Below are 24,107 nucleotides of genomic sequence, written 5' to 3' on the forward strand. Positions count from 1 at the left end.
TCATTCAAATTCCCACAGTAGCATGAGGAAGATTCAGTCTATCTGTGTCACTACCATCTACACGTACCATTATGATTCTGTCTGCATTGCAGTTTTAAATTGCTATTTCTTAAGGAAACGTGCATAACTGTAATTGATTTTCTTTACTTCATTTTATGTTAAGCATTGGTTTCATATAATATTTGCTTGACAGTTGTACTTAAAACACCAACTGTTAGATGAGAGAATTTTGACTTGTTTAGAAAGTATTGATGTATTTGCCACCTGTGTCAAAATTTTATATAAACTATTTCTAAAAAATGTTCTTTTAACATGTGGTTATGTGTCATCCTTTCATCAGAAAGAGAGAAAACATACCATACGTGGATAGGTGCTGGATTCTGCAGTTTGATCTACAGAAGTACAAAACCTAAATTTGGGGTCAAATTTGAGCTGAAAGAATTGCTTTAAAATAAGCCTCTGATTTTAGGAGGTTTTGTTATACTTCTATTGTTCATTTAAATATTTTTTTTAAAAATACATAGTTTTTTCTACACTTCATACAAAAATGTTCTATAGTTTGCCAACCTCAAGCAGGGTGGATTAAAAATCGATAATTTAAAAATTAATCATTAAAAATTTATAAATTAATACTTTTAATTAAATCAGATTTTTATGTTATTTAAATTATAATCTATTTTTAAAATAAACCTGTTTAAAATGAAATCTGAATTTAATACAAAATATGTTAAGTCCTACACTTATTACAATCTCTTAAAACATTTAAATAAAAAATGAATATGCTGAATCCATAAGCCTCTATCAAAACTTTGAATTAAAGCCTGCTTTTCTATACACAGAAAGAATCAGGGGGAAAACATCCAACGTTGCGGTCAAACATTCTAAATATGGCACAATTGGTTGTGTACTGTATTAAGGGCTTGTTTTGCTTAATAAAAATAAATTTTATATGCTGTTTTTGTGTGTTTAATTAAATTCCAGATACCGTCCTAATGTTGCTTGATACAAATCATGAGCCAAAAGTTAATTTTCTAGTAAATAAGCAATATATCATTCACCATTTTCTAACATATGAAAATTGTACCATTAATTAATAAGGATCTGAAAATATTAAGCTACACAACTGTATATATAACTATTTGTACCGTTCTAGGCAGCAGAAAGATGTACCAAACCTAGTGCAAAGGCTCTATTAGTTGTAAATCAACATGTTTTAATGGTTATACAAACCATTGAGAATGCACTTTTCTTTAGAAAATAACTGAGGTACAAATGAAAGAGCTGCTTAAAATCAATGATTTAAATCAAAGCTTTTCACTTGGTGACTTTAAATCATGATTTAAATTGTCTTGATTTAAATCAATCCACCCTAACCTCATGCATTCAGAAATCATGAATGAGGCCTTGAAAATCATGAGACTGACTTGAAAATTATGAGACTTTTAGAATGATATAAATTTGGGGTATATGCTTTCTGGTGTTTGAGCCTGTAGATTCATATTTTGTAGCTTTTCTTCACACCCACGAGGACTAGAAACCTACTTAAAAATAAATAACTAACTAACTAAATAAATAAAGCTGAGATTCTCAGACGATCAAATGAATCCAGGAGCTGGAGCTTTAAGAAAAAACAACAAATACCACGAGACACTAAAGAAAATCTCATGAACTGACAACACTGGTTCTGACTCTTCCTGACACACAGTTACAGTCTTCATTACCAGATATAGGCCCCAGTTCTTCAACGGGCTCTATGTGGGTAGAAGGCCCCACAGATGGTCTATACTATTTTGTTTTTAAATTCTCATCTGCTGCTTATTATTTGGTTCCACTTGTTTATCTTTTGAAAAAACATCTACACGTGCACTACTGTGTTATAAGAGCGCAACAAAAAAATCAACGGAACCCGCTTTCTAGCCCCAGACACCCGCCTGTGATTCTTGCGGCACAGACACGGCAGTATTGTACTCCTGCATGGGAGCAAAACGGGCCAGAGACAAGAAGTGAAGCTGTCAGGCCTACAAGCCAAGAGAGATCCAGCAGGGAAGCTGACCGTGCAAAGAGCGAGACGGAAAATATGTTTTACAAAGGCCTTTCTGCGTGAATGGTTTAAAGGGGGGAGCTGGAACAGAGGAACAGATCGCTTCCACCGAGGGTTTTCGCAAAAGCATCCGATGAAGTGAGCTGTAGCTCACAAAAGCTTATGCTCTAATAAATTTGTTAGTCTCCAAGGTGCCACCCGTCCTCCTTTTCTTTTTGCGAATACAGACTAACAGGGCTGCTGCTCTGAAACCGAGGGTTTTGAAGCTGATGGCATCTCTCTAATGACAGGTTTCAGAGCAGCAGCCGTGTTAGTCTGTATTCGCAAAAAGAAAAGGAGTACTTGTGGGTCCTTAGAGACTAACAAATGTCTTTGAGCGTAAGCTTTCGTGAGCTACAGCCCACTTCATCGCATGCATTGGCTATTTTCCACGGCATGCATCCGATGAAGTGGGCTGTAGCTCAGGAAAGCTTGTGCTCTAATAAATTGGTTAGTCTCCAAGGTGCCACCCGTCCCCCTTTTCTTCTCTCTAAAGAAAGCTCATGCGCCCAGCACGAGCTCTGTTTTCACTGGGCTGGAGCTGCGGCCCCTGCAAAGCCGGCGAGCCGGGAACCAGCCGCTTCGGCTGCACCAGGCGCGGCGCACAAGCGTCGCCGGGGCTCCTGCCGCGGGTGGAACGAGCGGCAGCGGGGAGGTCACGTGAGCCATTTCAAATCGCCGCCCGCCCGCGCGCGCGCCTGGCCCGGCCGAGCGCGGCGCGGGGCGGGGCGCGGGCTGGAGGCGGTTGGTGCCGCGCGGCGCTGGGGCCGGCTCCTTGCGAAGCGGGGGAGGGGGAATCTGGTTTACGTTTAAAAAAAAAAAAAAAACCACAAAACCGTCCCGCTGCATTTTCCAGACGTCCCGAGCCTGCCCTGCGGAAAGCCCCGTGCAGAGCCCCCTCTCCGCCCCCCCCCGCCCGGGGGCCCTGTTGGCGATGTAGGCGCGGTCGGGTAAGTGCGGGGTGTCCGTTAGCGGGGACCCCCCCCCCGAGTGCCCGGGGCCGGCAGGGCGGCAGCCGGCGCAGAGCCGGAGCCCCAGGCAAAGAAACCCGCTTTGCAGCCTCCAGGCTCGCTCGGGCTCGGCGGGCCACCGAAACCCTTAAAAGCAAACTGCGCGCGGGCTAGTTCAGGGGGCTCGAACTCGAACCCCCCGCAGGGCTCGTGCGCTGGCCCGAGGGGCGCGTCACCCCCCGCTGCCCCTGCCCCTGCCCGCGGGGTGCAGCAGAGGGCTCAGGGTGGGGGTTGGGGTGTGGCGGGGGCTCAGGGCAGGGGGTTGGGGTGCAGGAGGGGTGTGGGGTGCGGCAGGGGGCTCAGGGCAGGGGGTTGGGGTGCAGGAGGGGTGTGGCGGGGGCTCAGGGCAGGGGGTTGGGGTGCAGGAGGGGTGTGGGGTGTGGCGGGGGCTCAGGTCAGGGGGTTGGGGTGCAGGAGGGGTGTGGGGTGTGGCAGGGGGCTCAGGTCAGGGGGTTGGGGTGCAGGAGGGGTGTGGGGTGTGGTGGGGGCTCAGGTCAGGGGGTTGGGGTGCAGGAGGGGTGTGGGGTGTGGCGGGGGCTCAGGGCAGGGGGTTGGGGTGCAGGAGGGGTGTGGGGTGTGGCGGGGGCTCAGGGCAGGGGGTTGGGGTGCAGGAGGGGTGTGGGGTGCGGCGGGGGCTCAGGGCAGGGGGTTGGGGTGCAGGAGGGGTGTGGGGTGTGGCGGGGGCTCAGGGCAGGGGGTTGGGGTGCAGGGTGCGGCGGGGGCTCAGGGCAGGGGGTTGGGTGCAGCAGGGGGATCAGGGCAGAGGGTTGGGGTGCAGGAAGGAGTGTGTGGGGTGTGGCAGGGGGCTCAGGGCAGGGGATTGGGGTGCGGGGTGCAGGAGGGGTTAGGGTTCCGGCCTGGCACTGCTTACCTTGAGCAGTTCTGGGGTGGCAGGGGCACGCACCGGGGCTCCCTGCCTGCCCTGGCCCTGGCCCCATGCCGCTCCGGGCACTGCTTCCCTGTGGCCCCAGCCCGTGAGCACTTCAGGGGAGGTACCCACAGGCAAGAACAGCTCATGGAGTTCTCTGCTTCCCCTCCCCTGGGGCCGCAGGGGTTGGCAAATCTGCGGGCGGGATCCAAAGCCCTGAGGGGCCGGATCCAGCCTGGGGCCGTAGTTTGCCCACCCCTGGCCTGCAGGTAGACTGGGGATGTGGCACGCTGGGGGGGCCGCGGGAAGCTTGGTGGGCTGCAGGGAAGAACCCCGCGTGTTTGTGGCCCCTGGGCTAGTTCCCCTTTGTCCGGGGGCTGCAGGGTTGCGACGAAATAAGGAGAAAGAAACACTGTGTGAAGTCAAGTCAGCAGCGCCTGCTGTGCTCGATGGCCCGGGGGGGGGTGTCTGTGAAACTCTCTGGTGTGTGTCCCCCCCATGCCCTTTTTGTAAATCCCAAACATCCAAAGCTGGGGGAGGAGTTAGTGATTGGGGAGGGATCCAGAGTCCTCCTGAGGGCAGTACCTGGCAGGTTAAAGGTTGGAGAGATCTTGATAGAATCATATGATGAAGGGACCTCGAAAGGTCATCCAGTCCCCTGCACTCAAGGCAGGACTGAGTATTGTCTAGACCGGGATCCCCAACGCGGTACCCACGGGCGCAATGGCGTGCACCCGCAGGACCCTGTGCCCCCGAGCGTGGCCGCTGGAGAACCAGCCGAAGCGTTGCCGTATTTCGGCGGCGACACTTCTTTTCAATGTGGCTTCTTGGCAGCATTTCGGCAGTGGGGTGTCTGGCGCCCGCTAGTCTTCTGGGAATAGGAATGTGCAATTACCACAGAAAGGTTGGGGACCACTGGTCTAGACATCCCTGACAGGTGTTTGTCTAACCTCTTAAAAATATGATGGAGATGCCACAACCTCCCTAAGCAATTTATTCCAGTGCTTAACCACTCTGACAAGAAGTTTTTCCTAATGTCCAACCTAAATCTCCCTTGCTGTGATTTAAGCCCATTGCTTCTTGTCCTATCCTCAGAGGTTAAAAAGAACAATTTTTCTCCCTCCTCCTTGTAACAACCTTTTCTGTACTTTAAAACGGTTATCATGTCCCCTCTCAGTTTTCTCTTCTCCAGACTAAACAAACTTCTTCAGTCCCCTCATGGGTCATGTTTTCTAGACCTTTAATAATTTTTGTTGCTTTTCTCTAGACTTTCTCCAATTTGTCCACTTCTTTCCTGAAATGGGCACCCAGAACTGGACACAATACTGCAGTTCAGGCCTAATCAGCACGGAGTAGAGCGGAAGAATTACTTCTCGGGTCTTGCTTACAACACTCCTGCTAATATATCCCACAGTGATGTTTGCTTTTTTTGCATCATTGTTGCACTGTTGACTCATATTTACCTTGTGGTTCACTATGACCCCCAGATCCTTTTCTGCAGTACTCCTTTCTAGGCAGTCATTTCCCGTTTTGTGTAGATTAAGAGCTATCTATCTATCATCTAACAAGTACATAGCTCAAGATCTTTCAAAAATATGTATATTTCGGGGCTTCTAAGTCCATTTATGTGCCTCTATCTTGGGCTCCCATTATGTTCCAGAATTAACTGTGGCAGGGTTAGCACAATTTAAGGACCCAGTTTACACACAGTCGCCAACTCTGGAAATCTCTCCATGTGACCAGACCCCAGCCCTGTCCCACTGACATCACAGCTGGTTGTAGGATCAGGGCTATAGTTTTCTCCCCTGCAGACTATAAAGTGAAACTCAGTCTTAACCGAGCTTCCTGATGCAGCTGATTCGACAGCAGAGGTGGGTGGCTAGGCACCGATCCTGGGAGTAGATGTAAACATGGGGGCCCTGGTGCCAGAACAGAGGCCCACTGGGCTTGTGTGAACTGAGAAAATGAGTGGTCACTTTACCTTGAAACAACAAGGAGTACTTGTGGCACCTTAGAGACTAACAAATGTATTTGGGCATAAGCTTTTGTGGGCTAAAACCCACTTCACCAAATGCATGGAGTGGAAAATACAGTAGGAAGAGATATATAGCAGTACATGAAAAGATGGGAGTTGCCTAACCCAGTGGGGGGTCGAGACAAATCAATTAAAGTGGGCTATTATCAACATGATGAAACCTGTTTACCTTGAATGGTTCCTTACAATATGTGCTAACTACTTATGCTAAACAATCTGTGCCATCTTGTATTTAGCTGTGACACTCTGAGTACCTTTCCCAGACCTGAAGAAGAGCTCTGTGTAGCTGGAAAGCTTGTCTCTTTCACTAACAGAAGTTGATCCAATCAAAGATATTCCCTCACCCACCTTGTCTCTCTGGCATGAAATGTGTTAATTAACATGTTTGAAAGCATCTCCCATTTTTCAAGCCCATTGGTTTAAATAGGACTCTGAGAAGGTCCCGAGGAGGGTTGCCTCTGGGATGCTTTGTTTGTTTTGTTTTGTTTATATATGGTTTAGTGAGAGCCAGTTTCTTCCATACAGTTCTGCCCTGGTGGTGGGGCTGCTGCTGGCTGGGAGGCTGGACTGGCTCTGCTAGAAACCTCTGCAAGTTCCACTGGGAAACCTGAGTCCATGCAGGTTAGTGCACTTTGTGGTGTTTTTTTTGGGGAGAGAGATCCCCAGGTCTCACATGGTGAATGGAAATAAGTACGATCCCTTTCAGTGCAATGAGAGGTGTAAGGTGGCTCACTTACTGTGGGGTGGGTTGGGGGTCCTGGCCCACCATCACCCCCAACAAACTAGGTTTTATAAACATTCCAGACGGTCAAGATGAATGGGCGGATGGAAACCTGGACTTTGCTGTTTGATGCTGGAGAAAGTGATTTTCAAGGCTGGGTTAATGGAGCCAGAGTGCACGTGGAAGGCTCTCTGCAATTGACTCCCCTGGAAACCTGTCTTCATAGGATAGGAAAACTCAATCAAGATCCACATACGAAGACTGGATTTGTATTACATCTGCAGCGATTTTGGTGTCTATTCTCACTGCCTGGGAAAGGCAACGTTAATTATAGGACGTGGGCATGTGTAGGCTGTAGGGAAAAAGAGCTGATCTGGTGTTTTTTGCTCAGAAGTGTTTGTGTGGGAGGGGATAACAATAGAGAAGCATTTCCCCTTTGGAAAGAGTTTTCCCTACAACTGCAGGCTTTATTTTCTGAAAAGATACAAGCACTAACTCACTTCTTTCTCTTGCTTGCTCTCTCTTAGGACTCTTCAACCATGGCGTCTCAGGAGGCTGCGGATACATCTTTTTTCTCCCTAAGTGGTGTTAGAGAACGGATGAGGGAGAAGAAAAATGGTGCTTTAAAGACAGCAAAGCTGAATGCTTCCCTTGTATCAAAAATCAAAACAAAAATAATAAGTGAGTGTTGTTTGTTTTTGTATTATGCAAGCACTTAGGAGCTCATATCAAGATCACGGTCCCATTGTGCTTGGTGCTGTACATGCATGTAGTAAAAGAGTCCTTGCCCCAAGAACTTAGTCTAAATCTGGAAGAAAGTATTACCCCCATTTTATAGTTGGGGAAACTGAGGCACATAGAGGCTAAGTAACTTGCTCAAGATCACTGAGGAAGTCTGGCGGAGCTGGGAATTGAACTCAGATGCCGTAGCTCTTAGTCGAGTGGCTTAACCACAAGACCACAATTGAAGAAGGCCAGGCTGGATTAAAAAAAACTGCCCGGTTTAGAGGGGAAGTGAAAGCAGCTGTAAAAAAAATAAAATTAACAAATGTAATGAAGAGGAAGTTGATCGTACTGAGTATAAACCAGAAGTTAGGAATTGTAGAAAAATAAGGGATGCTCAGGGACACAAAGAGAACTCGATGGCCCTCAGAGTTAAGGACAATAGGAAGGAGTTTTTTTAATATATGAGGAACAAAAAAGAATCTTAACAATGGTATTGGTCCATTACTAGATGGAAATGATAGAATTATCAGTAATAATACAGACCCATGGTGTGATTCGTGCAGGCAGCAGGGCCTTGGCTGGCGTAGATTTATTCTGGTAGCAGGAATAGGAGAGATTTAATGTAATATCTTACTTTTATTTTGCCTGTAGACAACTCTTCTATAGTTAAGGTCTCCTTAAAACGCAATAATAAAGCTCTGGCACTGGCCCTCAGCGCCGAGAAGGCGAATAGCCAGAGGCTCGTCTTTGAGAAGATGTTACTGCAGAAAGAAGTGGAGCAATGTCACTTCCAGAATGCTACGCTTCGGCAAAGACTGTATTTTCTGGTACTGTGCTAACACTTGAACTTTGGTTGTGGGGCAGTCACAATCAGTGCTACCACCTCTGTAGAGCCTAGCCAGGAAGAAAAAGAATGTAACTTAATTTTTGCCATCAAAACATTTCAGAATTTACTAACCTATTTTTTTAATCTTTTTAAAAAAACCGTCCAAACATAGAATTGAACCTGGGTCCCATTCTCCCTAGCAGCTGTGCAGGGAGACAGTTACAACTCTGGCCTCTTGTGCGGTAGACTAAGCCTACCTGTGTGTCTGAACTGAGATACAACCCTGAACAGAGCAGAGTGATGACCCAGTACAGGCACAGTAAGATGGGGTTAGATCGTGTCTATACTGCAAGCACAAACTGTGTGTTGACAGTGTTGTAACTGGGTCCTGGATATGGTGGTTTAATAGTGCAGGTGGGCCGTTCATTGTCTTCAGTTGTCCCCAGTTGGGATGCTATCTCAAGGGAAGATACTAGGTTTCTGAGGGCTTGTCTATACAGGGAAATTGCCAGCATAGCTGTAGTAGAATAATAATTCTGGTATAGCTATGCTGCTCAATTAAGGGCTTGTCTATCAGACAAGACATGCAAACTGTCCAGGCTTTCTACTCAGGTGGTTGTATCCGAGCCCCTTCCAACAGTGGAGCATTTCCCAAATCTTCAGGGCAACCAAACCCATTCCCTCCCCCACCTCTTCCATCCCACCATATAGTGTCAAAGGCCTACCCATAATATGAGCATTTTAATTACATGATGATACTCCTCCCTCTCTTTTTCTCATATGCTTTGAGCAGTGAAATAGGTAAGTGTTGCCATTTAAACTATAATCTGTTAGCACCCTTTGCAATTAATGGGGCTGTTCTCAGAGCTGTTGTTCCAGGCAACCCAGGCTCCCTGCAAACTCAGGCATGCTTTGCTGCATTGGTTTGCAATTGGATCACATCTGATAGCTTTTCATTGTAACCAAAGTAGCCTGAGACTTATTACTAGTGTGTAATTGCTGGGAGCTTTAGTGTCTCATAGCATGCCCTTGTTCTCTCATCGGGCTGAGCGGCACTGCTTTCTGCTCCCAATATTAGCCTCTCTTCAGCTGTGTCTAGAGAAATTTTAAATTCCAGTCTTGTAAAACATGACTTTTCTGATACAGAATAAAACCCTCAAACAACTGGAAGCATTTCTGAATGGTAACCTGCTGACGGCCATAAAGATGAGCAGACCTTCCGAGGTAGGTGGTGGGACTCCGAGTACTCGTGTGTGTTTGGGAAGGAGTGAAATATCTGTGGCTCCTGTCCAAGGATTGCTCCTCACGTCATCGTTTGGAAATGTTACCTGCTTACCCCACACAGTACCTTGATTTTAGCTATATGTTAATGTCACTGACCAAATTAAAGGGCCAGATTGCAGCCAGTAGCTCCCCTTGGCTTTGAGGTAGATTTTTTTTTTCCTTCAGTTGTATTAACTCAGCTGAACTCGTTTAACTCTATTTGAAATTGCCAATTAATGCCAATGTGGGCACAGTCCAATACCTCTAGCTCAATTTTAGCAGGATGAGTTACAGCCCTAAGGTCTCTGAGGCCTGGTCTACGCCTAAAAATTAGATTGACCTAGATACTGTCACTCAGGGCTGTGAAACATGTCATGCCCTGTGTGATGTAGTTAGGTCAACCTAACCCCCCCATTGTAGACCCAACTAGGTTGATGGATTTACTCCTTCCGCTGATGTAGGAGGTGTCTAGGCTACAACTGCAGCACCATAGTTATGCTGCTGTTGTGTAGATGTACCCTGAGCTAAGATCTTGTCTAAATGTATAAATTGGATATCTATCCGCATAGTTAAAGTGATCCAAGCTCCCATAGTGTGGATGCAGTTATACATGTATAGCCTATTCCCAGGCAGAAAGGGGAGTAAGCTATACTTGTATAAGTGCCTTTATACTGGCATAACTGTGTCCACACTAGGTTGTTGTAGTTTAACTATGTCTGCAGAATATCATACCCCTAAGCGACATAGTTACACTGGTGCAAAATCTGTATGTAGACCAGGCCCATGTATATATCTAGCACCTTTCCAGGTTTGGCACCATGGGGGAAGGCTGGCCATAGTCTACCCAGGCTCTAAGCTTCAGGCTCTGCTGATAATCCCAGAGGGGCTGGTTGTTTGCTAAAGACATCTACCTCTTTAGGGCAGGGACCATCTTTTGGTCTGTGTTTGTAGAGTGCCTAGCACAATGGGGTCCTGTTTCATGACTGGGGTTCCAAGGTGCTATGGTAATACAGATAGCTAATAATCAATGGTGGCAATATTTCCCATGTGGAAAATAGAAGTGCCATCATTAGATTTCAGAGTTGACACCTCACTGGAAAGGGATGATTCACAGACCCCTTGGAGCTGCTACAGATTCAGTGAGATCATATTGCGTCTGTTCATACGGGGAAGATGCACTTCCCAGTTATAAAGGCTAGAAACTCTCACCTGAGAGAGGCTAGTGCAGCCTCCCAGCACCGTCTCATTCCTGGCTTGTTCTGTTTTACTTTTGGAGGGGGCAGTTTTGTATGAGGGTCTTAACATTTATTTATTATATACAAAATAAAAATCCCAGTAGTACCATTTTCATGGCAGAATGCTCAAAAGTATCTATGTACTATTTAAAGTGCCAGTGTGTAATTTCCCACGTGTTGGTATCCAAAAAAATCCCTCATCACCTTCCATAAAACCAAGATAGGACCTTGTGCTGCTCCCACACAGAACAGCGTGCTTGTTTATTACAGAACCGTTAACAGACCGTGCCATTTTTCCACCCTCTAGTACCGTTCAAGTTCTCTGCTGTTAGCTGCGGGACAGCACCACAGCATCGTGGAGGGCAGCTGGACTGATGATCTCACAGATGCACAACTTGGGGTCTCTCCACTTGCTAGGTAAGCCTGAAAATGTTCAAATGAGGCTAAAATCGTGTGTAACTTTAAACATGTCAATTCAATCGGGCTGTCCATGTGCTTCACGTTCTATACGTTTCAGTGCTCTGCTGGATTGGGGCGTAGGTTTGTAAAGCACCCTGTATCTTTGCAGTGCTATATTAATAATAATAATAATACTGCCTATCTCTTGTATGGTGCTTTTCATCAGTAGGTCTCAAAGCACTTTTACAAAAGTCAGTGTAATTATTCCCCATTTTACAGATGGGGAAACTGAGGCACGCAGTGAGTAAGTGACTTGCCCAAGGTCACCCTGCGGGGCAGTGGCAGAGCTGAAAATAGAGTCCAGGTCTCCTGGGTCCCAGTTTAGTGCTGTCTCCACTAACCCCCTCTGCCTCCCTATGCTTAAGAGTAAATGCTTAGCAGTAACCCACGCTACTACAATTTAGGTGCTTGTTTTGGGAAATGCCATTGCAAATGTGATCTGTTCTTAAAACAGTATATCTGAAAAGCTGTTTCTTCCTTGTCGTGTCCCAAGTTCAGGTCCCTGTATAACCCCAGCACACTATCGTTCAGACCTGTGTTCTGGATGGCCCTGCTTCCATCTCCCTTCAGATTTTGTTTCCTCCCACAGAGGCTGTGCCCCAAGAGACGCATGCTTTCCCACCTATGTGAAATGACCGCTTGGCACGGATCAAATTCAGCCACGCTGGCACGCATTCCTCTTTGCTTCGGCATTTTAACCATTCAGGAAAGCACATCTTTAACTTGAAGGACATGCTGAAGTGCTGTCCCAAGTCAGGGTGGATTTTGGTGCTGTCCTAAAGCCTGGAGACGGATGATCTGCTCCGTTCCCGCTTTTCCTTTCATCACCTCTCTTTGCGCTGCAGAATGGCAGCGATGCCGATGAGGGTCCCAGTGTGTGAAGTATATGACGGGAAAAGGCGCCGAGGCAGTAGCTCTGAGAGCGTGCAGACGTTCCCGCTAGGGCTCCAGACATCCATTCCAGAGCAGCTGGGTAAAAGCACAACCATCACCTCGTCCCAGCTCGTGGAGGAGCCGTTAGCAAGCCGGGAGAAAAACGGGCAGAGGTCGAGCAAAGGAGGTGAACCGGAACCTGCCTTTCTTGACTCTCATCTGATTTTTGGAGGTAAAGTCCATCTTTGTCTGTTCTCCTAGGACAACTGTTGGTGTGCTTTAGTGCTGGGCTGCAGTGCAATACAGACTGAACAGATGTGCATTTAACTCGTCCGCTTGGACACTGAGGCTGTATTGGTGTCATGGGAATACTAGTGATAGTGTTGGAACAAATCTGGGGCTGCCTAGGACACTCTGGTTGTTGCTGTGCTACAAACCAGGAACACCCCTGAACATCATGGCTACAGTAGAGATTGAGCTTTCCTAGGACTTTCAGTAGCAACTGCTACAGTGTGGAAGTGCTTAGAGAGAGAGGTGCGGGCCCATACTTTGGGATCCGACCATTTTGTGCCAAAGAATCCCACGACAAGCAGTTCTGATTCTGGTTCACGTACATTCCAGCCAGTTTATGACTATACAAACCACGAGAACGTTGCCCAACGCAGAAGAGTTGAACCTCTCTCGTTGATGTTGTTCCTGGTTTTGTCTTACTGATTGGTTATTTTTAAATTCTTCTGCTTGGGTGACGTGCCCCTTGTTACGATTCAAGGGTCTTGTTCCACCATAGGCTGGTGGAGACCAACATTGCACTGGAGTGACACATAAAGGGTCCAGCTGTCTTACAGTCAAGAGGCACAGCTACGCTGTGTGAGATGGACACGTGGCTTTGCTCAAACTAGCATGCTCAAAATAGCAGTGTTGCTGCAGCGGCGTGGGTAGCGGCCTGGTCTGGTTCCCCGGGTATATACCTAGAGCCCTGGGCAGGATTGTACTTGGCTGGGTAGCATGTCGGGTCCGCTGACAAGTGCTGCAGTGGTACCTCCTGAGTGCAGTGTAGACATAGCCTTAGTTAACATGTGTAGCAATATTTTCCAGCAACTGATTTTCGCCTGCTGGCTGAATTGTCTTGGATAATGAATCCTGGTGGTCTTTCCCCACCCCCCCATAGGTGTGTACAGCGCCTAGCACAATGGGGTCTGGGTCCGTGCGATACCACAATACAAATAATAAAACTTTCTGATCTGGATTTTGAACACCCTCAAATACCCAGCGTGTTGTGGTCTGGGATTGTGCTTTGAGCCATTCTCCTGTTTTGAGGAGAGCTAAATAAACATTTCTGCAGCACAGACAATTTGCTGATTCTCCACTAGAAAAGCCAACCTTGTCTCATGAAAGAGATGCCACAGTCTGTCCTGTGGGGGTCACAAATCTGAGTTGATGGGATTTTCTGGTGCTGCAGAAGGTGATTTGTTGTCTGCCCTGTTGATTTTAGGATGATATATAGATATGTTTGGTTTTTTTTCATTGTAGAATCCTCATCATGCACCCCACAAAGTTCCGAAAGTTTCCCAATACCTACTCTGGCTAATAATCTTTCTCGGCCGCAATGTGAGAAGATTACAAGACCATGTAGTGATAGTCTGGTACACCTGCATGGACACGTAACTGAAAGGAAGAAACGTGTCACTGTCTTTATGACGAGTACTCCATCTTCTGCAGTGGACTTTCACCTAGATACCAACTCAAATCGTGCCTCCAAATGGAGCGTTGGTGGGGACAGCTGTGCCAGTAAAACAAGCATTCCGGTCAAATCGAACTCTCTCCATCTCTTGGATTTGCCTTCGGAGCCCGATAGCGATCCTAAAACAGAATCCCCAGATAAAGGGCTTCCCCGTGACCTGCTGCAGCCTGAAGAGACTCTGTGCGATGCTGAAGTGGATCATAATTTCAGCCGAGTCGCTGAGTTTATTACATTAGAAGCCAAAAGTCAAAGTAATGGCCAAGCCAAAGCCGCTGAAACTACAATTGTCAAAAAGGTCAGCAAAGGTAAAAAGAAAAAAGATGCACTTAAAATCCATCCTAAAAGTAGTTCGGATGTACCTCATGAAGAAGAGAGCCCCCCGAGTTCTAAAAAGGTATCCAAGGCTAACGGCTTGAGCGGGAGCAAATGGGAAGCGCACAAGCCCGCATGGCAGACTCCCGGGGATGCTTTGGAAGAGGGGTTGTTACAGAAGAGCAGTAGCTGTGCTGCAGGACAAAGTGATAAAGCCAAAGATTGCAGAAGAATGCATGTGTGGAATGCAGGGCAGTCGAAGAAGATGGAAAAAAGGGTCTTGTTACCACAAGAACTAAATAGAGAGTCTCTTGCTGAGAGACTGAATAATATGGAGAGCCAGTTCCAAAGTCCACGCTCTGCCTCGTTCAGTCATAAACCTCCATTAAATGGTGGTGCTCCGCAAAGTCCACCGTGCTTGGAAAAACCGGGCTCCGGCATACCAGCTTTGCAGCAGGATTTGCTGTGTGCGAATGTGAAATGTACAAAACCAAAAGCAACCAGGAAGACCATTCGAATTAGCAGAGCAGCTGACTGTAGTGAGGAACATGTGCAAAGCAGTACCAGAATTCCAGAGAGCAAAGCTGAATGCCAGGCTAAAAAAGGGCAGAAAAGCAAGAAAAAAATGAGTAAAGAGGGCAACTTCAACCCTCAGAGAAGTGAAGCAGGGACTTCTGGTCCGTGTGTAAATGTGCAAAGTGTAAACAAAAGCAACGATAAGGATTCATCAAGCAATACCAAACCTAGCAGGAAAACGTACACTGTGTCTCTTTCTGATCTTACAGGGAGCTCAATTCCTGTCCTGCCAGGTTTAAAGGGGGGTGAAATCACCCGCTCTGAGCATGTTCCTGAGAGCAAAACTAACAAGATCCAAAAAGCTCAGAGAACCTCAGCTGTTCAGAGCAATAAAAAGCGGAGCAGCAGCCCCGTAGAAAAGGTACTGGACGGAGTCCCCAGCAATACGAACACCTTGAAGGAAGGGGCTGATTCCAGATCTAAGACTAAGAGAAAAACCTATGTTGTTAACCCTCCAGAAGCTCACCCTGAGGGCAGAGAGAGTTTTGCTTCTGAGACTGGAGGTATAGCAGAGTCTGCATTCAGTCAGGCTGATCCAGTGGAACAGAATTTTCTGCCTGTTACCATTTTCAAAACTGAGCCAGATTCCTACCTGGAGCCACCGATCGGTGAGCCAGGTGGGACGAATTCCATGGTGGGAAATCTAGGCGTTATTGATTTCTCCTCTGCAGCCCGTTCTGAAGTTTTGGCCTTCAACCTCTGCAGCAAAAGTCTCCCACGCTTGGAGCCCCCAACTGCTGCAGAGCACAGAATTGCAGAAAAATCTTCCACTCTGCCAAAGAGCTCTGCAATCGTTAAAGAAAATGACACCGAGCAGACATTGGGAGGCAGTTGTGGGCGGAAGAAAGCAAAGGCCAGTTCAAAAGACCCTTGCCAAAGTACAGCCTTGCCAGGAAGTGGTAAGTGGCGTGGTAGGGGAAAGGGATTATTAGCATACTGACAGTATACAGGAAAGGTGGAAGTGATTATATTGTAGTACAATAAATGCTCTGATCATTACTATTTAAAACACAGGTTATGTATGAATCTTGGGTATTTTTGTTGCCCTCTGCCATCTGAATGCTAACTGCAGAAAAATAAAAGTTCTACTAAGTTGGGGTCTGACTCAAAGCCTGTTGAATTCCTTGTGGGATTTTCCATTCGGCAGGTTTTGAATCAGGCCACCAGCCCTTAAAAGACCTCACCGCTCCTCGATTTCGCTTCAGTGACTTGGGATTTTATTTATATTTTTGCAAGAGTCTCTGGATGCTATTTTGGTTGTGGGTAGGAAAAGGTTGAGGACCACTGCTGTGGGGATTTGTTCCCTTTGCCTCTGATGTTGTAACTCTTCCTCTAGACTGTCTTGCAAGATGTTGAACACTTGAGCAGCTTTTATGTGGAGAACAATATAAAATAGCCCTGATCAGTGCCTGCATTGTCTTTGCAAAGAGGACGCTAGAACTGGCTGGGAGATGTGCTCTTGTATGTGTTAAAGCTGAGTGGGAGGGTTCAGATCCCTGTTGTTGCCTAAAGATGTTTTCACTGCAGGGTTAACACGAGTTCCTCCTCTCAAGTTCGCCTCATTTGAGTGAGAGCGGCCGCGCTGTCCAATAACATCTGAGCCCACCCCTGCACTGTGCTCGCTCCTGTGTGGCACTGACTTATAGGGACAGGTTCCTTGGTTTGTAGACTGCAGTAAACTGAGCCGCTCAAGGAGTTCATTCCCAGAGAATTGTTGTCTTGTCTGTGGTTTCTGGGCACAAGAGGAAGGAATGTGGGATGGCTGCCGAGAACCAGCAGCTTTTGAGTCGTGCTAGCCTGGGTCCACACTGCAGATGTGGTTGTGTTAGCAGCTGACTGGTTGCACTGGCTTGAGCGTTAGCCTGTGCCCCCTCTTGGGTCAGTCCACTCAAGTTAAAAGCACCAATGCACTTGAGTTCGGGGTTTGTGGGTGTGGAGGGGACTCAAGTTAGGGGCATTGTTTGAGTTATAACTTGAGTTGGTTTTGCAGTGAAGACAAAACCTGAGAGAGAGATTGCCATATGAATAAGAAGAAAACTAAGAAAGAAGAAGTGGGGCCGCTAAACACTGAGGATGGAGTGGAGGTTAAAGATAATCTAGGCATGGCTCAATATCTAAACAAATACTTTGCCTCAGTCTTTAATAAGGCTAAAGAGGATCTTAGGGATAATGGTAGCATGACAAATGGGAATGAGGATATGGAGGTAGATATTACCATATCTGAGGTAGAAGCAAAACTGAAACAGCTTAATGGGACTAAATCGGGGGGCCCAGATAATCTTCATCCAAGAATATTAAAGGAATTGGCACCTGAAATTGCAAGCCCATTAGCAAGAATTTTTAATGAATCTGTAAACTCAGGAGTAGTACCGAATGATTGGAGAATTGCTAATATAGTTCCTATTTTTAAGAAAGGGGAAAAAAAGTGATCCGCGTAACTACAGGCCAGTTAGTTTGACATCTGTAGTATGCAAGGTCCTGGAAAAAATTTTGAAGGAGAAATTAGTTAAGGACATTGAAGTCAATGGTAAATGAGACAAAATACAATATGGTTTTACAAAAGGTAGATCGTGCCAAACCAACCTGATTTCCTTTTTTGAAAAAGTAACAGATTTTTTAGATAAAGGAAACACAGTGGATCTAATTTACCTAGATTTCAGTAAGGCATTTGATACCGTGCCACATGGGGAATTATTAGTTAAATTGGAGAAGATGGGGATCAATATGAACATCAAAGGTGGATAAGGAATTGGTTAAAGGGGAGATTGCAACGGGTCCTACTGAAAGGCGAACTGTCAGGTTCGAGGGAGGTTACCAGTGGAGTTCCTCAGGGATCGGTTTTGGGACCAGTCTTATTTAATCTTTTTATTACTGACTTTGGCACAAAAAGTGGGACACTGCTAATAAAGTTTGCAGATGATACAAAGCTGGGAGGTATTGCCAATTCAGAGAAGGATCGGGATATTATACAGGAGGATCTGGATGACCTTGTAAACTGGATGAAATTTAATAGTGAGAAGTGTAAGGTTATACATTTAGGGATTAATAACAAGAATTTTAGTTATAAGTTGGGGACGCATCAATTAGAAGTAACAGAAGAGGAGAAGGACCTTGGAGTATTGGTTGATCATAGGATGACTATGAGCTGCCAATGTGATATGGCTGTGAAAAAAGCTAAAGTGGTTTTGGGATGCATCAGGAGAGGCATTTCCAGTAGGGATAAGGAGGTTTTAGTACCGTTATACAAGGCACTGGTGAGACCTCACCTAGAATACTGTGTGCATTTCTGGTCTCCCATGTTTAAAAAGGATGAATTCAAACTGGAGCAGGTACAGAGAAGGGCTACTAGGATGATCTGAGGAATGGAAAACTTGTCTTATGAAAGGAGACTTAAGGAGCTTGGCTTGTTTAGCCTAACTAAAAGAAGGTTGAGGGGAGATATGATTGCTCCCTATAAATATATCAGAGGCATAAATATAGGAGAGGGAGAGGAATTATTTCAGCTCAGCACCAATGTGGACACAAGAACAAATGGGTATAAACTGGCCACCAGGAAGTTTAGACTTGAAATTAGACAAAGGTTTCTAATCATCAGAGGAATGAAGTTTTGGAATAGCCTTCCAAGGGAAGCAGTGGGGGCAAAAGATCTACCTGGCTTTAAGATTCTACTTGATAAGTTTATGGAGGAGATGGTATGATGGGATAATGTGATTTTGGTAAGTAAATGATCTTTAAATATTCAGGGTAAATAGGCCTAATCCCCTGAGATGGGATATTAGATGGATGGGATCTGAGTTACCCAGGAAAGAATTTTCTGCAGTATCTGGCTGGTGAATCTTGCCCATATGCTCAGGGTTTAGCTGATCGCCATATTTGGGGTTGGGAAGGAATTTTCCTCCAGGGCAGATTGGAGAGGCCCTGGAGGTTTTTCGCCTTCCTCTGTAGCATGGGGCATGGGTGACTTGAGGGCGGCTTCTCTGCTCCTTGAAGTCTTTAAACCATGATTTGAGGACTTCAATAGCTCAGACATAGGTGAGGTTTTTCGTAGGAGTGGGTGGGTGAGATTCTGTGGCCTGCGCTGTGCAGGAGGTCGGACTAGATGATCTGAATGGTCCCTTCTGACCTTAGTATCTATGAATCTATTAGAGATGGGCTGTTTCAAGAGAACTTTGCATTGGTCTAATTCCCCTCCTGTTGAAGTCAATCACAGTGGAGTCAGACCAGGGCTGAACCTCACCTCAGTTGGGCTAGATGGGCTGAGATGTGAGCCCCTTCAGCCTAATGGACCTTCAGATGATTCCACTAATAACCACGTTTTATCCAGACCTCAGCTTCATCCTTAATGCTGGCCCCGTGCAGAGCAATCTGTGCTCCAGGGAACTCCACTTATTCTTCTTGCTATGTTTGGAAAGCAGCAGAATGCCAGCTTTGCTAGGGAGACGTTTCAACATTTCTCCAACCAGGGGGAAAATGCTCCAACAACTTACCTCATTTGCTTCCTATTCTGACCCTAGTAGGGTTCTCCATGCTCTGGGTCGGTGGAACTATCAGGAGTTAATGGAATCAGAGAACAAAGTTCTAGTAATATGTGGTCTTTGTAGATTCTTCCAGAGTTAACCCAAGTGTTTAGCATTTCTTTGTCTCTCATAGAGTCCGTCCTATAGCTCATGTGCCCCTGTAAACACACACAGAATGGATCCAGATGCTTAGACTCACGGGTATGCTCTGAGGCCTTTATGGCAAACACTGTACTGAGAGGGATTAAATGTTGTTAGAGTTTTTATTACCATGTCTCGTGCATTAAAATAAGAGAGGCATAATTTTGTATAGAAGTACTCACAAACTCAGAGCCAGAGGCTGCAGACGCACTTACTTGATGAGGGATCCTGCATCTCCATTCATTTGGTTCATTCTGAAATGCTCACGTTCCCCTCATCCAGACAACGTGAACTCCACATGGGTAGATGAGTCCTACGGTTCAATTTTCACACCCCATCAGCTTTCTCCCAGTCTCTTGCATTAGAGGGTGTAAGGCATCGGAAGAAAGGCAAAGTTTAGTAGGCCCAGTAGCTTAATTATGGTTATTGTGGGCCACGTGCAGCCCTCATTCCACTTGTATAAGCTCCCACTGATGATCTGAAGGGAGATGTGCAGTTATGGGAGAGGTTCTGTTACTACTGGTTACTCTGCAAAAAGATGTGGGTTTGTTTTTTTCTGTAGCGTTTCAAAATCAGGCTGGTTTGAAAAGCAGAGTGTACTTTGCAAGGGTATTTACCTGTAACAGGAGCTCTGGAAAATGGTATTACACTGATCTCCTCCTCCTCATGCCCCAGACTTGCTAATTTCACTTGGAAAGGTTTTCAGTAGATGCTGCAGTTACATCCGGGTTACATAGTTAGCTGTGGAATTCTCCCAGCTAGTTCCGATACCACAGGCACCCTCGATCACACTTCCTTAGCTCCTACCCACCTGCTATGTCGTTTAGAGAATACGTTCTTTAGGGCAGGGACTGCCAATGACTTTCTGTATGTACAATACAGCCCTGCTGCTGACTGCGGCCTGTTGGCCCTCCCACAATGAAAAATTACAATAATACATAGTAAAAAACCTAGCCTTTGAACAATAATTCTGGTTTTGGACAAAATGGGGTGGAGTAACCTCCCAAACAGTCTCCTGTGTCTGGCGGTGAAGGGAAAGGTGCCAGATGCAACTTTCAGAGAACGCTGACCGTACATTACTCGTTCTCTGCTCCGCTCGCAGGTGATGTCTCAGGCTCGATTTAAATGGGCTTTGTCAGGAAATCGGCAATATTTTGAATAAATCCTTTCAAATGTCCCTGTCTTTACAGAGAACAAAGCCCTGCAAGATCTGACCAATGCCAGCTTTCGGGCATCGATCAGTTCAGAAGAGTCTTCGGCACGTCCGACCAGACGGAGGCGGGACCCGGCTTGCTACGCAGAACCGAAACTCAATAGGTCGGTATTTCTAATCCCCAGCGCCTCCCCTGCACACTGTTCTTGTTGAAATGGGCTTTTCCTGTATGCCGGCTGCCCCTATTGCTTGGCATGCCCTCCCCAGTCAGGTGGCTAGATCTATTCTCTTCCCTACCTTCATCCAAATCCTTCCTAAAATAGCCTTTTGGCCTATAAGAAGTGATGAGGGAGCCAACAGAACAAAAACAAATGGCTCCATAAAATATGTGTGCGCCTTAGGCCCCCGTCTGCCTAGACAGAACCTTACGTTTCTGTGGAATCTCTCTGAAGTCAGTAGGAATTTGCTGAGTTGAGAGTCTGCCTCTGTGATCCCTTTCAAGGATCAGGCCCTTCCTGAGCAACTGTATGTCCTGTATCTGTTTGTGGCACCCACTATCATGTTGAATTTAGGCCACAATCTGCCTTGGGATCAGTTAGCACAGATGCCTGCGTGGAGTCCTGTACGCTTACTGTCCAAGAGTTGATGTCTAGCACAATTCTTTGCTAGGTTTATTACTTTATCACTCACCATTATTTTTTAATTGCTGAAACTTAAACCACAACCCTGTACAAACCCATCCCTGGAAGTAAGAAATCTCTAAACTGTAATATTAAGTAGGTAGAGGAATAGTAGAAATTCAGTTTCCTAGATATACAAGGAATAGGAACAGAAAGCAGCATTTGTACTTCACTGTATTCTGAGACATCCAAAGCATTTTTGTATATGTATATTAAAGATATTACTACAAGTACCATTGATTCAGTCAAGTTCTCATGACGGGTGCATTGTTTTTTCAGTAAGCAGAATATCTGAGTAGTTACAAAACGGAGGATTTCTCTAAAGATGTTCTAAAAACTCAGTGCATCAATCTCTCCTGCATAGGGGCATTTTCTCATTGTGAGGGTACCTCTGTTTTGCATATCACCAGCTATCTTCAGGCCTTGTCTGCACTTGAAAGCTGTACTACTTTAACTATACCGGTATAGCCATAGACTTAACGCAGGAGGTGCAAGGCTTGAAACCCGGTGACCGAGGCATGCCCTAGCACCGGAGAAGCGGACAACCCTGCAAACGAAGCACAGAGGCATCTGAAACTATCTAAGTACTAAAACTAACCTAACTACTAAAATTACAGCAACTATTTGCACTAAAGATCGGATTAAAAACCGCTAAGAGAAGGATTACCTGAGCAATGAGGGGTTCCAGGAACTGTCACGAGCAGTAATAAGGAACTGAAGAGGAGTGGGGTCAGCAGGGCCATTTATACCGGCCTTATAAGCACACAACACTAGAGGGCTGGAGCCAACCCACCAGATGCCACTAAGGGAAAAAATTCTGGCAACTGTGCTCAGGGTGCGCACACACCTATGTTGGAATGGACATTTGCAAGCACTCGAAGACCCTTCCCTAGTATGAACACATTTTATATCCGTATAAAGAACCTTTATACTAGTATGTCTCTCTTCATTTTGGAGGAGGAATAAGCCTACACCAGTAAAAATCCAAGGTGACTTATACTGGTATAACTATTATGGTTTTAAAAAACAAAACAAAACATGCCTCTAATAGAAATAGTTGTATGGGTACAACTTGCAAATTTAGAACAGGCCTAAATTTGACTAGCACTTTAATTATTTGTATTATCATAGTTAGTTAACAATATTTAACCCTTTTTATTCTGCAGCAAATTGAGGCGTGGTGACCCCTTTACAAACACACAGTTCCTGCATTCCCCTGTCTATAAAACCAAAAGGAAGAAAATGACAAAAGAAAAGGAAAAATCCAAGAGGATCAAACAGGAAGAAAATGTCTTCATGAATGATCCACTGCAACATACATAAATTGTCTGTTTTTCAAAATGATTAGTAAATATTTTTATTTTTCTGTAGCTAAAAATCATCAAATATAATCCCGCATCACACTATGAATCAATTTGTCTTGTACTTTTGCTGGGACAGTTTGAACTAGCTGGAGAACTTAGAAGGGAGTTTGCATAATGTATTTATTTTATTTTTATATTGGAATGCTAAATAAAGACCAGTCATTTTACCTTCTAAAATTCACAATGATGATCTCATTTTTATAACTGGGGCCAGATGAGACAGTGCCTTATGGCCCCTTTGCACCAGCTAGGCTGTACCCTGGCCCTAGGCCTACAGCTGGGTCTCCCAGTTCTCTGCTACCTGCACTGGAACCATTCCAGGGCAGGGATGGGGCATTGGAGGAAGGTGATGGGACCTGGGATGATGTGGACAGGTTGTTCGTATGCCCCTGCAATTACACATCCCTGTAGGAGCTGAAGTTCTTGATGGGAGTAAGTTCTATTAAGATGATCAACGAGCATTGGGCCAGATTTGGTCCAACTCCACAGCTCGTCAGTCTTGCTTTCTGGCATGGCTTCTCCAATGGGAAGGTTTCCTGTATATTTAGAATCCAGTGTTTTGTCATAGAATCACAGAAATGTAGGGTTGTAAGGGACCTTGAGAGGTCATTAAATCCAGCCCGCTGGAGGGAGTGACTTGGAAGGAGTTCTGCACTTGTGCAATAATAAGTAAAAACTATCTGGGTAAAGCACTGCAGCATCCCTTAAAGATGATGAGTTTCCATTGACTTCCGTGGTTGTTGGATCAGGCCTTTCATACATCCTCTGTTGCTGTATGTCTGATATATGGATTTTTTTTAACCATAGAGATAATATAAGCCCTGCTGCTTTAGTCTTCCCACCAGTTTTGCCCTAGGGCTTGTTTACCCCAGTTTGGTGCACCAAAATGGTATAATTTTTCTGTGTGTTTTTTGTGCCCCATGTCTCCACTCTGCAAAACCATCAAACCCTTCATTGTCTTTGAGTCCTCCTCGTGTAAGTCAATGCTCTGTTGCTTTATTGACTCAAACACTAGCTGGGAACCTCTCCCTGTCTTTGAGAATGGGATGTTAAGAGCAGAGGAGTTTATCGCTAACATCAAACAAGGTGGGGCTGGGTTAATGCTTACAAAAAAAACCAAACCAAAGGCCACCAGCTGTTTTTAGCAAGTCAGCAGACTAAACTGGGCCCGATTCTTCACTTCGTTACATGTTTCCTTATCACGCTGAAGCCAGTGGAGTTACCCCAATGCAAACAGGGGCCCAGTTCCTGCCTCTCTGACACAAATATGTGTAACTGCGACCAATGAACTTTGTACTTGTTAGTCTTACGTTTCCAGATTCCACTGTCTGCTCTCTAACAGACAGTCACAAACAACACTCCAGAAGGGAAGAAATAGCTTAAATATAAGGAGAAAAATAAGTTCAAATGGATCCTGTTAATAGTGCCTCAATGTCATTGCAACACTTGCTACAGTCCCTGCACAGCTCGAGGGCTACGGGTTCAGACAGAGGTCGGCTTCTAGAAAAGCCAGTTTGCAGCTCTCCA

The 24,107-nt window shown here is 45.7% G+C and overlaps 1 protein-coding gene across 1 annotated transcript; it reads left to right on the forward strand.

Annotated features, from left to right (window-relative positions):
• The first annotated feature begins 2,579 nt into the window (after positions 1 to 2,579).
• On the forward strand, positions 2,580 to 22,761 carry LOC119863191. Its single transcript, XM_038421059.2, has 10 exons — positions 2,580 to 3,030; positions 6,519 to 6,614; positions 7,242 to 7,395; positions 8,092 to 8,267; positions 9,413 to 9,490; positions 11,072 to 11,181; positions 12,069 to 12,328; positions 13,627 to 15,624; positions 20,574 to 20,700; positions 22,383 to 22,761. The coding sequence occupies exons 1-10, from the start codon at positions 2,584 to 2,586 to the stop codon at positions 22,537 to 22,539; spliced, it is 3,603 nt and encodes a 1,200-aa protein (XP_038276987.2). The 5' UTR covers positions 2,580 to 2,583; the 3' UTR covers positions 22,540 to 22,761.
• The last annotated feature ends 1,346 nt before the right edge of the window (positions 22,762 to 24,107 follow it).

Source organism: Dermochelys coriacea, chromosome 11 (assembly GCF_009764565.3).
Source record: "Dermochelys coriacea isolate rDerCor1 chromosome 11, rDerCor1.pri.v4, whole genome shotgun sequence".
NCBI classification, from domain to species: Eukaryota; Metazoa; Chordata; order Testudines; family Dermochelyidae; genus Dermochelys; species Dermochelys coriacea.